General features: G+C 43.8%; 1 protein-coding gene across 2 annotated transcripts in view; it reads left to right on the plus strand.

Moving 5' to 3' along the window:
* Positions 1-6,352: 6,352 nt before the first annotated feature.
* The window catches only part of STAB1 (stabilin 1), a 52,475-nt gene continuing 43,349 nt past the window's right edge, over positions 6,353-15,478 (plus strand). The window contains exons 1-4 of one of the 2 annotated variants that reach the window (XM_050313304.1): positions 6,353-6,401; positions 7,475-7,610; positions 13,093-13,229; positions 14,638-14,753. In XM_050313304.1, coding sequence (XP_050169261.1) covers positions 7,530-7,610; positions 13,093-13,229; positions 14,638-14,753 — 334 coding nt within the window. In that variant the 5' untranslated portion in view covers positions 6,353-6,401; positions 7,475-7,529. Of the gene's footprint in view, positions 6,402-7,262; positions 7,611-13,092; positions 13,230-14,637; positions 14,754-15,478 lie in introns of those variants that run through there. The other variant, XM_050313305.1, reaches the window with a different exon arrangement.

The following is a 15,478-nucleotide window of genomic DNA, read 5'->3' on the forward strand; positions in this document are numbered from 1 at the left end:
TTATTTACCTCCCTTAGGTACCAGGGGTTTGCCTTCCAAGCTGTCATCTTTTATTTGAGTGTTACTGTGCCCAACAAGTTTTAGCCTCCCCCACAACACTAAAATCCCTACTCACTATTATGAAGACAAATACTGAGACTTTGAAAAAGAATGTTCTGTATCCAGTGGTATTAAAAAGGGAAGAACAGTTTTGATACTTTTGTGCCAGCTGATGCTACTTAAAACTGATGCCCATTAAAAAAAAAATTGGGAAATTTGGATTGGAGGAGACTTGAAGGTCCATCAGTCACCCTTAAAACAGGGCAAACTTCTAACGCATTGCTTGGGGCCTGGCCCAAGCGAGTTAGGAGCTTTCTCCAAGAATGGCAAGCCTGCAGTGGTTGGTTGGGAATTTGGTGGTTTCATGGTGTATTTTTCCATGCTGCTGTGTAGAAAAGTGAGCTTGGCTGAGCGTTTTGGACTCCAGAAGCCAGGAATGTTGCAGTCAGTGCAAGGATGCCAAAGACAGAGGCAGCCAAAGTCAGATTGTATTGCAGGATGATGTGGAGTTCCCTGAACAAGGAAGGAGGTGAGGAGCATTTACTTAAGTGCAGCTCTGCTCAGTTTAGCAGAGCAAACCTAACCCCTTAAGCTTAGACTGAATGAACAATTAAAGTAGGTACTGCTTGGGGAAAACTGAATTTTCCTGTACTTCAGAGCTTTTCTCTTCCCTGAAATCTCATAGTTACTTATGTTCATTTAAGCTTCATTTCTAAATTAAAAATCCTAGGGGTAATGTAATTAAAAGAAAACTTAGATCTTCACTAGTTTTTTCTGAAGTAATTAATCACTTCTGTATAATTCTCTATGGTAACACTTGAGGAGGAGCCTGTGGCAGCTTGAATAGTCTGATTTGCAAAAGCAATTGAGAACTTCCCAGATGAACAAGGTCATTTACAGTGAGGCTGGTGGTTTTAAGTGAATGCAAAGGGAATCTGTAATGAGTCCTTAGAAACTGCCTGGGGTCTGAGCTGACATGGGGAGACATCTCTGCCTCTCCTGTAGGGCTTATCCTTGTCTTTGCTTCTGGCTAAGTCAGCCCTGCTTCCATCTCATAAGGTAAGGCCTGTCCTGGGGGATGCCTCGTGCCTGAGACAGACACGAGTTCTGTCTTTGTAAAAACCAACTGTGTAAATGTATTTTAATACACTAGTGGATATCAGAGAATCTTGTGTTAGAATAAGCAATGATAATCCCCTGCTTGTCACGTAGTTTGAGCAGGAAAGGGCTCTTTTTCTTATTGCAGAAAAAAATCACATCTGTGATTAAACTTGAAATTCTTTTAAGTCCACAGCTGTTTAAAATGTTGAATCTGTCCCTTTGGATCAGATTATTAATCCAGGAAACACGAGCAATTCCCCTTTGAGATCTTGGTAAGCACCAATCACATTTTGAGATGAACAAAATGCTGGATATGTCCTGCAGTGTGTCTGGATTCCTCCAGTAAGTATCTTACTCCTGGTGCTCTCAGAGCTGCAGAATCACAGAATGTGCCAACTAGGAAGGGACTCACAAGGATCATCGAGTCTGACATCTAATCTAAATATCTTTTTTTGTTTTGTTGAAGTGCATTCCCCTTTGTCATATCCCTGCCTGTCCACGTAAAAAGTCCCTCTTTAAAAGGCCCACTTTAAACATTGAAAGGCTGCAATGAATTCTCCCTGGAGCTGCCTTTTCCCTGGGCTGAGAAACCTGAGCTCTCTCAGCCTGTCTGCACAGGAGGGTTGCTCTGTGTTAGAACCTGCTGCAGTTGGAGCTTTGTGGGTGTGCATTTCTGTTCATGTAAGTGCAACGTTAAGCTGAAAAATTGTATCCACTGTCACTCCTCAGCACCAGCCTGTTGTCTCTATTGTCTAATTTTAATGTAATCTTTTGATCTAAATATAGGAGTTTATTTAAGTGAGATGTTCTTGAAAATGCACAATCGTTCATTTTGAACTTTATAAAATGGCTGATTGTTTCATTTCGTAAAGATTGCTCAGAAATTCACCAGAATGAAGTTGCTTTGTAAGTAGCTGAGATCACACAGAAGAGCCTTGGCTTCTTCCTCTCTTTTTTTGCAAGAGCACTACAAAGCTCTCCTTGCATTTTTGTCTTTAGTAATCCTTTATACTCCAATCCTTTCCAGCTTCCAGCCCCTGTTCACCATTAAGGCAATATCTGAGTACCTGAGGTTATGAGATCAGACATGTGCATAGGCAGGTGGGCAGACCTTTGTCTGGAAAGTATCTCCTAAAGTATCCCAGACTTCCATAGCCTGGCTTTGCAGCTGATGTTGATATTTGCCACCCAAGGAAGGCCCAGGCAATGATTTGTTTCAGTGTCATCTGCCAAGGATCTGGCCAAAGGTTTTAACACTTCCCTTGTATTACAATTAAAAAACTGTACATGAACCTCATTAGGAAGGAAAGTAAATGAGGTGCTGACCTGAGCTAAACTATTTTTCTTTGCCAGAAGAAATGACAGTGACCTGCATCCTGTCTGTCCTGTGTCCATTCCTGTGCTGCTTTCACAGCACTCTCTGCTAAGCCTGCCTGTAGATGCACTGCACAGTGATGTATTTCCATCAGCCCCTCTGGCTTGCCTTCCTGTTCTTGTCAGCTTGGATAAGGAGGGGTTTTTTAATTGAAGTAGCACAAAAAGCTGCTGCTTTTTGCATGGATGTTTCTGATCACAAAGCTTACTTCTGTGGTGCTAATCTTCAGATGTACCAAACCTTAAGCAGAGAAGCAGCAACACGAGGAAAAGCGTGCAGCTGTGGCTCAGAGCAGACTACAGGCTTCTGTTTCTTGCTGTCTACCTGATAATTAAGGGCATTTAGTAATTTGGAAAGCTAAAAATTGATGTGGAAAAAGTTGGGATATGACATTCCTTAGACCCAGAAGATGCTGAAGAAAGACAATGGCCAGCACTCAAAAAACCCACCCGAAGAGGTGTGTGAAGTGTAGCAACCACAGTTGGTAAACTGGGCACCAAGGCCTTGTGCTCTAGTCTTTAAGGTCTCTGAGAGGGGATAATGAGAACTTCTAGAATCTTTAAAGTCATTGAAAATGCTGAGATAGAGGAATCCCAACCCCCATCTGTGTCCCAGTACAAAGTGCTGCCTAATAAATGGGTAAGGTGCAAAACTAAAACCAAGAGAAGGGGATATGTAGCTGCTTTTCACTGCAGGAGAACTTATAAAGGAACTGAGATTTAAGAGGAAGAAATGGGCCAGACTTAGAGCATTAAATGTACTGACAGTGGTACTGCTGCCCTTCGAGGTTTTGGACTAACAGGATGTGAGCAGCCACAACGATTCCTTCCTGAATCCCACGACAACACTGCTCAGGCAGCCCTACCTGTCTGCTTGGAATTGGGCCATCACGTGTGTTTGTGTGAGAGAGAGAAAGATAAACAGATTCCTATTAAACTGTGCAATCCTTCCAGTGTTTTTGCTTTTATCAGCAAACTTTAAAATTCCTGTTCCTTCTAATTCGCCAAGAGTTAAAAAAAAAAAAAAAAAGAATATTGTGTTCTCATCTCTTCAGCAGGACCCTGAGGGGTATATTGGGTAAGTGTGATTCAACTGGCCCTCTTCCTACACACAAGCACTTCTGGCTTGGTCTGTTGAATCCTTTGCTGGTACCTCTTCAGCCTCACAGCCTTCTTACACACTGGCAATTCTTTCCCAGAAGAGTGGAACAAGAGTCCCATTCTCTCCCTGGATGTAACCAAATGGTCAGCTCCCACAGAAGCTGCGTGGCAAGGTGGGCTGGGTGGTAAATCACTTGCCTTGGCTCTGTAGTTTCTGTAAAGATTGCTTAAACAAAAGATTTCAATAGCAGGAAATTGCCCAAGCTGGCCAGGGCTGCACAGACTTCACAGAACAAGGCTGGTGACCCAGCATTTTAAAGTGCAGTGTGTGACACAGGCAGGGAGGCTGGAAGGGTTTGTAGTTTTATCCTTTGCCTTTATCCAGGGGTTTTTTGTTTGTTTGGGTTTTTTCCTTCCAATTAAGGAGATTGAGTAATTTTTGCCAGGAGCTTCTCAACTCTGAATGTCAGTATACTCATATTAAAAATGCCAGGTCTTAGGTAAGTTACTTTAGAGCCCAATCTTTCATCAGTGCATAAAGCAAAAAGACAGAGAGAGAGAAAAATCCTGGGCACTGCTGCTTGCCAACAGTCTGCTGGTGACTGGGGAGACTCAGCCCACAAGGTAAATGATTAATGTTTCATCAAAGCAGTCGGTGTCAGGGCCAGAATATAAAGATGATGTTTCTGGGACTTCCACTGCTAAGCCAGCCACCTTCTGCCATGTGGGCAGGAGACACTTGACTGATAAATCAACCTCTGTGCTTTCCAAAACAAATAAAAGCCCACATGCTAAACCTCACAGATAAACACACTGGCAGACAGTTGACAGCTCCTACTGTATGTTTTAAAATTGGATTTGCACAATCCTATTTCAATCAAACATTGACTAGCAGGTGAATGAAACCCTTTTGCCCTGCTTGCACGAGGCCATTTGTGGGGTCTGTCATCAGGTCTTTACAAGTCTTGCCTATAAATTTTCCCCTGGATGAAGGTTTTTTCCCCCAGGTTTTCCTGTCTCACATATTCCTTTAATTGCTGGTGACATAACAAGTCCCATGGCTTTATTTTCAGTGCACTACTAGGTATTTCCTCTGTACATTTTGGATGGTTTATAAACAATCAGATGTTGAACTCTGACAGGTCTCAGGATCTTGCTTTGGGAGACTTTGGGGCTTTGAAGTACTTTGTGCAGTTGCCTGTGTGCATGAACTGGTCTCATAAAGAAAGGAGTGAGAGAACTGAGGTTTTTATTTACTGACAGTTTTGAAGGGTGTTGGACAAAACAGTGGAATCAACAAAATTGATCCAATGCATTTTGTCTCTAAGGCATAAAGTTTTTATTGATGTCATCCATGAGAAAATCCATTTGTCTGCCTAGGAGGAATCCATCTATCAGAAAAGAAGGAGAGCAGTGTAAGTGGAGCAGCAATTCATGTTTGCTTGGCTCAGTTTTGTTCCCTGTGCTGTTTCTATGCTGTTGTTTCCATCTTTCATGACAATGCCAACTGAACTGCCACTGTGAGCACATTGGCATCTTTCCACCGTGCACTGAGCGTCACTAATGGCTCTTGGCCACCATTAATTTGGAGGTGGTTGGTGCTTCACCATCTTACTCATTTCCAGAATCATGAAGATCCAAGGTTGGTGCAGATTTTGGTGTTCCAGATCCAGCAGCAGTGATCAGCAAAGTTTCCATTCTCTCACAGCAGCTCATCTGCAGTGGCTGAAACATGCTGCTTATGCTGCTCGATCAGGAAAGCAGCTTCTGATGACAGATGACCTTTTGATTTTTCAATTTATGCTCTGCTCCTGTACAGTGGCACTACTCAGTGTTTGCATTTTTAGCCTGTGTATTGCTGTTGTGTTGCTTGCCTTTAATTGAGGTGAGGTCAGATAAGGAATTTGGCTGCAAACCTTTTGATGTTACTGAGAATCTGATTTATTTAATTCAGACAGGAATTTCACTGAGACTTTGTCTCCCTTCCCTTACTAGTTCCCTTGTGGTAGGTCAGATATAGTGATGATAAGCAGCAGTGAAAAGCTTTGGAATCAGTCTTTGTGTGTCCTTTTTCCCCTGTACCATTTTCAGGGTTGAGTCATTTAGAAAACTGTCTGAAGATTCATTAAAGAAGCCAATGCCTCTTCGAGTGCCTCAGGGTAAGCTATTTCCACCTTAAAAGTTTATCAACTGTGTGTGGATGCTGGCAACTTAATCCCTGTGTCACACAGCCAGCTCTTGGAAAAACCATCCACAAGCATCACCATCCTGCCAGGCTGCCTGTTGTAGCTGTGAATGCCCAGGAGATGACAGGGAGCAGAAAAACAGCCTCATTCCTCTGTTTCCATGGCCAGTCTGGTGCCATGATTGTGGGCAAAGAAAGCACTGAACAGCTTCCATGCTGATCACCCCCTCTACAAGAGTGTCCCCACTGTCCATTTGTGACTTTGCCATCCCACCAGAACTGGCCTGAGCTATGATGTCTCTGCCTCATTTTGGAGATCTGCAGGTACCAAATGGTTTCCAGAGCTGCGTCCCCCTCTGACTTTGGCAGTGGCATCAGCTGGGCAGTGACAGTGCCAGGGCTGCAGTTGTCCTGTAGCGGGACAAGGGGGCTGAGTTGTCGGATTGAGCTGTGGGCTGGTACTTCTCACATGGGTTGCAGTGGATGGTTGTGTGCCTTATCTGCTTCCTGTTAGTGCAGGATATATAACAGGGCTGGCTCTTCACCATGCTGGCTCTCCCTGTAGGATGAAGGAAGAAGGAAAGCACAACCAACAGCACTAGTAAGTACAGCGGTTCTTATGTGTCAGCGTGTGTGTCTTTGTGTGCGTGCAGGGGCAAAAAATATTAATGCTCTCTTTCTTCATGTAAGCACAAGAATAGCTTCTTAACCTGGTTGCATTTAGGCACCTTCATGTGTTATTAATGGCTTCAAAAGAGAGGGTCCCTCACTGCTCAGCGGGATCTGCTGCTGACAGAAGCACTCCTTAGACTGCTCAGCATCACAGGCTCTCTTGGCAGTGTAGGGAGACAAAGGCCACGTAAAATCTGTTCATAATCAGTTATTGGTTCTTTATGATGTTCAAAAGGAGAATATAAATTGCATACTGTGCCTCAGGTTAGCATGTATTTCTTTTAATCCTGTTCTCCTATTCTGGGTGCTACGGAAGTGCTCCTTGGATTCATCGAGCTGTCAGCAGAGTGTTTGGGAGATGATATATTTTGCCACTGCTGCCATAGCACCTGCAAAATGTGATGCTTTCCTTGCTGAGAAAGTCAAATATTTTAAATAAATATCAAAGCCTCCCCAGAGTGCTTGATTGATGGATACAGTGTGCTTCATTATTGTTCTGAAGCACAGCCCATCACTCATCTTGCTTTGTTCATGCAAACTTTGGGACAGGCAGTGGCCGGGTCTATCTTCTCTTTGAGGTGTTGTGGACATATTAACACCAGTGGTAAAAGGAAATTAACTTACCCTTCATGAATTCATGGTATTTAAGTTTGCCCATTGGATTTGCCTTCTGTTAAGCACACAGTTAACCTCTTTTCATTCCAATTAGTTGAAAACTAAGGATTTCCTTCCTTCTGTTTTGAACTGATATGTAAGAGGAAATCCGTAGATGTTCCTGTTTTGAGTAAACCTTTTACTAAGGAGTTCTGGTTGTGCATTTAAAAAAAAGAATAGAAAGAAAGAAAAAGGTTATGTTGACTCAGACATAGCACTAGAAGTAGCAGATCCATTTCTGAAGGTTTTACAGCCAAAAAGCACAGTGCAAAAATGCTCTCTCCCTGTTTACTTTTAACCTCTGGTTTGTCTTGGATCTGATTCTTAGTAGGCGGTGTTATCTTACAGAAATTACAGCTGCTATCACCACCCCTTTTGTGTAAGGGGTCCTGCCTGTAAAAGCATGAAAATGCATCCTCCTGGATTGCTGTTTTTCTTCGTAGCAGCATGCTTCACTCCCACAGCTGACTGCCAGAGTCAGAAGGTAAGTCTGCGAGTCTTTGGTTAAATGTTCATTGAGCGGTTCTTCATCTTTGGATGGTTGCATGTTGGGAAATAATCCTCCCCCCAAAAAAACCCTGCTTTTTTCATTTGCATTTACTTAGGTGCAGAATAACATCCACAAAAACTTTAGGGCTGTAGGGTATCTTCTTTTCTATTTGTGTAGACCAAACTGAGGAACTAAAAATAAGGTTGAAGGGAGATGTTTGAGTTTTAGATCGGATTAAATCTCTGTTTGGCATTGATCTCAATATCAAAGGAACACACTCAGCATCTTTGTCTTCCTCTAGTTCAGTACGTGTGATGGGAACTTAGTATCCATCAGGAGAGGTCTGTAAGTTTCCCAGGAGAAGTTAATTTAAAAAAAACTTTTACAATCTCATCAATTAGTTGCTTTGCAACAGGGTAAATACCTTTGTTTCAAGTCTATTTCCCAGCAGCTCCCCAGCAAGGATTGTGGAATACTTTCCATTCTGGATGTTATTTAAATTCTGTTGATTTTATTTCGATCCCTTCGTCTCCGTTCTTGCATTTAGCAGTAGCATCCAGAGGAATGTGTGATGCCTTTGCAGGTCTGTTCTGCTCCAGGGTGAGGCAGCCCAGTTCCTGGAGGCTGGAATTCACACTAATTCACCCTTCTTGTCTTCTGCCCTCGCTCTTCTTGTGTCCTGCTGTTGGAGGAGTGAACTGCCCTACGAAGCTGTGGGTGGCATTTGGAAATGTTATTGCCTGGGGATCCAAAATATGTAAGGGTCTTGAATGACAAAATGGAAGCTTGTGGGGAGTGGACAGACCTGTCCACTTAATTTAAAGACTTAATTTAGAGAAAGCCAGAGCACTGGGAAAATGCTTCAGTGCCAGAACTTTGGTTGGAAGCTTTTATATCAACCCTTTATAAAAGTTGACTACTGGGAAGGCTTTTAGGATCATTAAGGTGACTTGAGCACAAACATGAAGTGTCTCTGCTGATGGATCTTGTTTGTCTGGAGCTGTGGGTACCAGTATAGTTGTGTTCAGAGCCATAAGCTCACATCTTCATCTGGTGTAAGTAGAAATTTAGGTCTCTGTACTTTGAGACACTGTGTTGATTTCTGTAATCACTGAGGTGTCTGGCTTGGCATGAAACAGTTACATTATCAGGCAGCGAGTACCCACTCACAGAGAAGTGAAATGTTTTGAATCACATCAGGAGCAGTTTATTTAATCCAGGAAAAAGAACTCCCTTCTATATTTTTTTGCCCAAAAGGTTCCTTGTTTTTGGTGAAAGAGAAGAAACATTTGAAAGGTTAAAATGGAAGGTAAGGAAGAGTAAGGATCTAATGAAGCTTTCTCTGATAGTTTAGGATAGCAAGAGAAGTGCTGTGATTTCACAAGAGGCCTCCATGGGGCCATCAAGAGAGAACAGAAGGATTTTGTGCTATCTGTTTTTCAGTGATGTTGCCTCAGGACTCTGATTTGATAGTTCAGACATGAAAGTGAACCTGTAGCCTAATTTGGATTTTTATACCTCTTGTTGTGGGCTGGGGGTGATACAGCAGATGTAAGAACCATGAACACTTTTCTGCTGGGAAGAGGCCCATCCCAGGCTATGCTGGAGGAGGAATTGAGGCAGGTGGGAGATGAGGGAAGTGGCCTCAGCAATCCCTGAGCTTCCAGTGCTCTGCAGCTGAGATGGTGAGAAACACCCAGGTGAAACAGCAGAACTTGTGTTATGTGATCTCTAGGACTTGATTCTTCATCCTCGTGCTGAAAAGTGTCTTCCTTGAACAAATGTGAAGAGCTTATGTGTCCAGGAGCTGCTGGTCTGTTCAGCTAAAATGTTACTGAGAACTTCTTGGGGAGGGACATGGCTATAATGACTCAAGCATGTGTCTGCAGCTCTGTTTTGTAAAGGACAAGTGCACTGGAAACTTGGTGATTCATTAGATAATGACTATTTCCAGAACCGGCTCCCAGGATTGTTGGAGCTGAACACTGACGTTCAAATGTGTTTTTCTTTCTTCCTTGAGGTTTTTACCATGCAGAAGGATTTGTGTTATGGTTTAGGAGGAAAGGGCAAAGGGTGAAAAAGAGGGGAATTACGAAATACTTCCCAGCTTATTCGCTTGAGGTGGAATAAGAGAAACGAGCGCTGGAGCAGTGAGGGACATCTGTTCAGAGAGGAGGCAAGGAAGCACTGCAGCATCCAGAGGCTCCCATGTCTCTCAGCTGAGCACGAGGTGCCAGTGGCTGCTGCTCTTGCACAAACAAGTGTTTGAGAGCAGGGAGAGAGCACAGCCCGGCCTGGAAGACACAGCTCAGTGTGGACAGAGGCATCACCCTGGCTTTTAACTTCTTTCAGCCACAGCTGGATGTCCTCTGGTTTAAAAGCCTCCTTTAATTTTGGAGATGTTTGAGAGCATCAGTCTTCCTTTCCTGTTCCTTTGTGCCCAAAGTGTGATACAGCCCAGGCTCATCACCTGATCAGAATGTCTGTCACCAGGCAGCCCCGCTGCATCGCAGGGACAGGCATTCCCTCTCGCTGCTTCCTTTCCCGCCTCTTCACACTTGGAAACAGTGGTCACAGATGAGCCCAAGGGAGAAGTGCATCATTGCTTTCCATGAGGTTGTGCCCCAGGAGCCGCCTCTGACTCAAACTTCTGTCTATCTTTCATCCTCTCCAAAATTTGAGTATCCAGACTGTTGCATTTATGTCCCTTGATTCCCTCTTCTGCTTTCCTAAGCAGTAAAACTCTCCAGAAAATGACTGCTTCATCAGTTCTGTCACTCAAATAAGAAGGGAAATATTTTTTTTTTAATTCTTTTCCACTCAGCTGTTTTCTTCCCCTTTCCTCCTGCATGTTGCTGCTGACACAAGCATATTTCCTTATAAAAAGGGGAAGGTATTACTGGAAAGCTGCCTAAAACTTATGAAGTGTCCTGGTAGGGTAGGGGGGATTCCACAATAACTGTCTTGTCTTAGAGGCCTACAAGTAATTAAATGTGTCAACAGGGAGGAGTGGCAGCCACTCACCTCTCCCACTGTCCTTCTCCACTTAGAAGTGGAGCCACACTGATGGAGGAAAGAGCCAGAAAATGGAATAATGTGTGAATAGTGGTGTCTTCCTCCACCACTGTGACAGAGAACACAGGCCCAAATGTGTCTGATGCCTGAAAGTACAGATGAAATAGAAGGCTGGAGAATTTTAACTCAGTGCTTTGTGCTCCACTGTTTATGTGGTGTTTGTTGTGCAGGTAGCAGGGCTCAGACCCCAGGAGAAGGTTTGTGGGGTAGTTCTAACTCACGGGAAGGCATCCACAGTGTTTCTTCCTAGGGCATCTTCCCATTCCCCCTTCCAAGGCATTGTCTGAGGGAAGGTTAAAGCTGGCACTTGACAGGACTAAGAGCATAGGAGATGTGCTGTTCTGTGGGATCCATGGGCCTGGCTTCAGCCTGCTCCTTTCAAAAGCCCAGCTTTAATCTGGAACCTTAATTTATACTTCAACCAGCCGGTTGCATGGACTTGTTCCCTACCCCACCAATGGCAGAGCTGATCCTTAGAGACAGGAAAGACAGAGTACTCCAGAGGTGGCACCTCATTTATTCATCCATATTGTTTGTCTTCTCTGTGTTTCTCCATGAAAAATGGGAAATCTCTGACTGCTCTGTGTGCCCGTGGGGTGGAAACGTAAGGAACAGCAAAGCTGTTTTCTGCTGGATAACATTAGTAAAGCTGATGCTCACAGGACATGGACAGGTGGATTTGGTGGATCTCAGATTAGTTTTGAGCTGTTTATAATGCAAGGGAGTCCTTGACATAACGGGTTCCTTGGGGATTCTGCTTCCAGGGGAAGTGGAGGCTACTGTATGGTAGGAAAGCCCCAGAAACACAACTAGAAGTTAATATCAATGGGAAGGGCCACCACAGACACAGAAATAATTTTCTTCATTGGGCAGCATTCTTGCATGGATGGCTGCAGAAGATGGATCCATAAACATGGGAAAAACCTCAGCAACTCCAGTCAGAGGGAACATGGATATGAGTCAGGAGACATTCAAGGGTCGTGTCCCTGTGGACATGGGACTTGAGGGTTATCTCTTAGGAGGTTTTCCTGACAGGGTCTGCTATCATCTGGGAGGGCCTTCCTGAGCTGTTGATAAGTGATGGGAAGCCCTGGGCTTCCTCCCTTGCCTTGAGGCAAATCTATGCATTTGGGCTTAAGTACAGAGGAAGCAAAGCTGAGATTGCTGGTGGGAATCCAAACCAAGGAGTTCTGGGCACAGTTCTGCTGCATTAACAGCATTGTTCAGGATTGGCTTAAAAAAATTCCAGATCAAGGCCTCCTCCCAAAATTTGATCTAATGTTTTTATTTTTAGAAAATACAGTGCCTGGAGAGGCACAGCTGAGGTGGGTTTTGTGGGCTTTGCCCAGCCAATGACCTCTGGGGGCATACACAGCTCATGCCTCCCAGCTTTTCTATGGCATCATCAGTGGCAGATAATGTCTCTTTAAAAATTAGCAGTAAGGTTTCCATGCAGTTGCTTGGTTCCAGGAGCTTAGAAATTCAAGGCAATGCTTTTAGAGTAAAATCATGGGGTTTAATGACGAGTGATGATCATCATCATCATTCACTCTGAGGCTGTACCTCAGAGTGCTCTGGTTGTGTTTCATTTGGAGAAGCAAGGTTGTACAGGGGTACAGAAAAACCCTGTAAGGAAAACAGAACCTTAAAATTATTCTGGTTGGGTGGAAGGTCTTGTACTGATAAATCACCTGCCATGTGATTCATCCAAGTCTCCTACCTGATATTCCTGCCAATGTTTATGGAGTCCTTCTCATCCAGAGCCAAAGCATCAAGGAGTTCAGAGAGGTGCAGAGCAGCTTTCCATATCATTCACCCCCCTGCACCTTCTTGAAGACAATTGCCAGGAGAAATATTTATGTGAGCAGCTCCTGGCTCCGGGAAATAAACTGAACCAACTCACTCTGTTCTTCAGACCCGTGGAAGAGCAATGAAACCCCCAGTGAACTGGATCATATCAACAGCACGGAAAAGAGAAATGCAGAAATGCTACATTGACTTTTAATTCAGTGGCTTCTGGCAAGGGTTATTAATTCAGGGCTTGTCCTCACATGCCACTGCCACGTGTTTGTAAAAGATGGGCTGAAATTAGCAGTGCAGAGTTATGGTTCTTTTAGAAATGGTTAGAATTTTTGCTGTGGGGCGTAGGGAGAAGATAAGATAGCTGGGATGTGCCCTGCTGCCTTCTAGCTGAGATCCAAGCGGGTCCAAGCACGCAGCAGTGTGATGGTTTAGCCCCTGGGAGCGTGTGGTACCTCCCAGCAGCTGCACTGGCCACTGCCCTCCCCAGTGGTATCTGAAGAATGGTGTGAATTGATAAAGATATTACAAGTTGGCAAGGTGAGTGGTGGGATAACAGTTTAATTCTGGGCTTGTCTCCATCCTGTTTTCTCTTTTTCAGTTAAAATCCATGCGATGCAATGTCAAGACGAGGTTTACCTTGAACACAGCGTGTACTTCTTGTGCTGCAGCACCTAAAATGTTGTGTCCAAGAGGCTGGTTAAAGACCACCCAAGGATTAGGGGCGAGAGACTGCAGGTAAGGCTTATTTCCTCCCTGTGTCAAGCTTTTGGTGCAGCTCTGCTATGCAAGGAGCAGTGTGTGCCTGCAGGAGAACACACACGTTGTTTTGAAATGTAAAGGTCCAAGAAGTTTTGTTTTCAGATGCAGGAAAATGGGTTTGTGGCCCCTATTATTGTTGCTTTTGTCTCCTTGCTTTTTACTGAGCATAAGGTTCTATATACACAGAACAAATTGCCCTAAACAACCTGAGTTTGCTAATCCTGCTGTGGCAATTTAACAGAGGTCTGTCTCCTGCAGAAGCCTGTGTCAGACCCAGAATTCCTTGGTGTCTTATTAGGAAAATAATATAATGATAGTTCCCCTTGTATATCCTCCCAGCTTCCAGTAATAATCCTCTGAACTTTTTACCTTCCTACTTCACTTTATGACAATTACTTGTTCATGTGTTCCTTGCTCTTATTCTGTTGAGCTTGGCTGCGATAGGAAAAGGATGAAAGAAAACTGAATTCACAAGAAAGCTTTTGAAAAATGAAACTCTATAGATTATTGTTTGTGTATCCAGTAGTGAATGTTAACTGTTAATATATAGCTCCATTGTCTGCTCTCTCGGTGATTCTCTATTCTGTCAAAATACTTTAAAAATAGTGGAGGCAGTTTTGCAGTTTGTAGCAGTTTTTGCACACGCACAGGAGTCAGATTGAAGCCAAAGTAGCAGTGCTATTGAGACAATTTCCAAGTTCCTTTTGGGAAGGATGTTGTGCCAAAAATAAAATGAAGTGTAAGAATAATGTGAGTGTATGCAGCTTTTCTGAGTGTTATCTGCTCTTGTGGTGGTTGTTGGACAGACCCAAGAATAGTTCTGTGCTGTGTACGTGCAGAACAAGAGGCACTGCCACCACCCTGCGTGGAGAGGGGAGGGATGAAGGGTTGAAAAGAAGATGCTTCTTTGAGGGATTTCAGATTGAATAGTGAATCTGTGAATGACACAGCTATGAAATCCAAATTTATGGCATCTCAATCTGGACTTTTTAGTAAAAGGCAGAAAGAGACAAGTCCCGCGAGGAGATTTTGTTCTTTCAAGGTTATTTTTGATGTGAAGTTGAATGTTGAGACACTCTGGAGATCCTGACTTTGCATGTCTAACCCTCCAGCATCCAAGGTTGCCATCCTGATGCAAGGTCCTGTCTCATGCCCAGTCCCTGACAGATTTCTTGTAACCAACCTTTGAGGCTCAGACCAATGGGCCTCCTTAGAGAAGACACAACCAGAGTGCAACCTCCTGTGTGCCTGCACGACAGAGGGGATGAGGGCCCTTCCTTCCCTTCAGAGCTCAGTGCACCACAGTGGGACTGCTTAGAAACCCTCCAACAGGCCAGGTCTAGGTTTGTGTTGTAATCACAAATCTCGGATTGTTCTTTTTAAGGTACTCTGTCAAGTTGGGAGAAAATACCCTTTCCCTGCCAGGGTGTCATCACATATGTAAGAAGGAAATTGAGGAGAAGAAGTGCTGTCCAGGATTCTGGGGTACAGAGTGCTATGGTAAGTTTTAAATTTTTTTTACAACCATCTCTAGCTGTTGAATAAGTCAAACCAGCTTTAATAGGAGGCATTAAATATCCACTGATGTGATTAATTTTCATTATTCCTTAAACACTCACAAGGTCTCCATTATCTCTCTGGGAAGCTCAGCACACAATCTCTTTGTTCCAGATGAGCTGAATCCTCTTGCGTTTAACACATAACATAACCTCCTGCGGTGGAACTTCCTTTTGTCTCCTCTTTAAAAATAAACTTTTGGAAAGGGATGTTTTTGTTCCTCTTTAACAAAGTTTCCAAAGGAAGAGGAAGATCTTTCTGATGTCCCTGTAGTCTGCAGCGCGTGTGCCACGTGTGCTGCTGTGTAGTCTGGGGTTAGCCAGCCATTCAGCCACAGAAAACAACCACCCCAAAGCTCCCACTCAGCTTTATGCCAAGCAATGAGAATTTGTTTAGTCTTGTCTCAAAAATCCAAAAGCAAGAACTACTAATCTGAACATTTTTTCGTGTGATTGACTGCTGGGATAGGGAAAGACGCTCTCCAGTTACGCAGAAAATGGGAGATTTTTTTGAGTGCTTGAGCCTGTCCTCACAAAAAAGTGCTTTGAATAAGCAACTGGCTTTGTCAGAGAAATCACATGGCTAAGAGGATCAGAAACAGTCCCCAGAATTTGGAGGTACCCCACTCCAAAGATCTGTGGACCATGTTTTTCTGGGTACACTTCCTG

The sequence above is a fragment of the Myiozetetes cayanensis genome, unplaced genomic scaffold (genome assembly GCF_022539395.1).
Source record: "Myiozetetes cayanensis isolate MyiCay16 unplaced genomic scaffold, myiCay2020 scf18, whole genome shotgun sequence".
NCBI classification, from domain to species: Eukaryota; Metazoa; Chordata; class Aves; order Passeriformes; family Tyrannidae; genus Myiozetetes; species Myiozetetes cayanensis.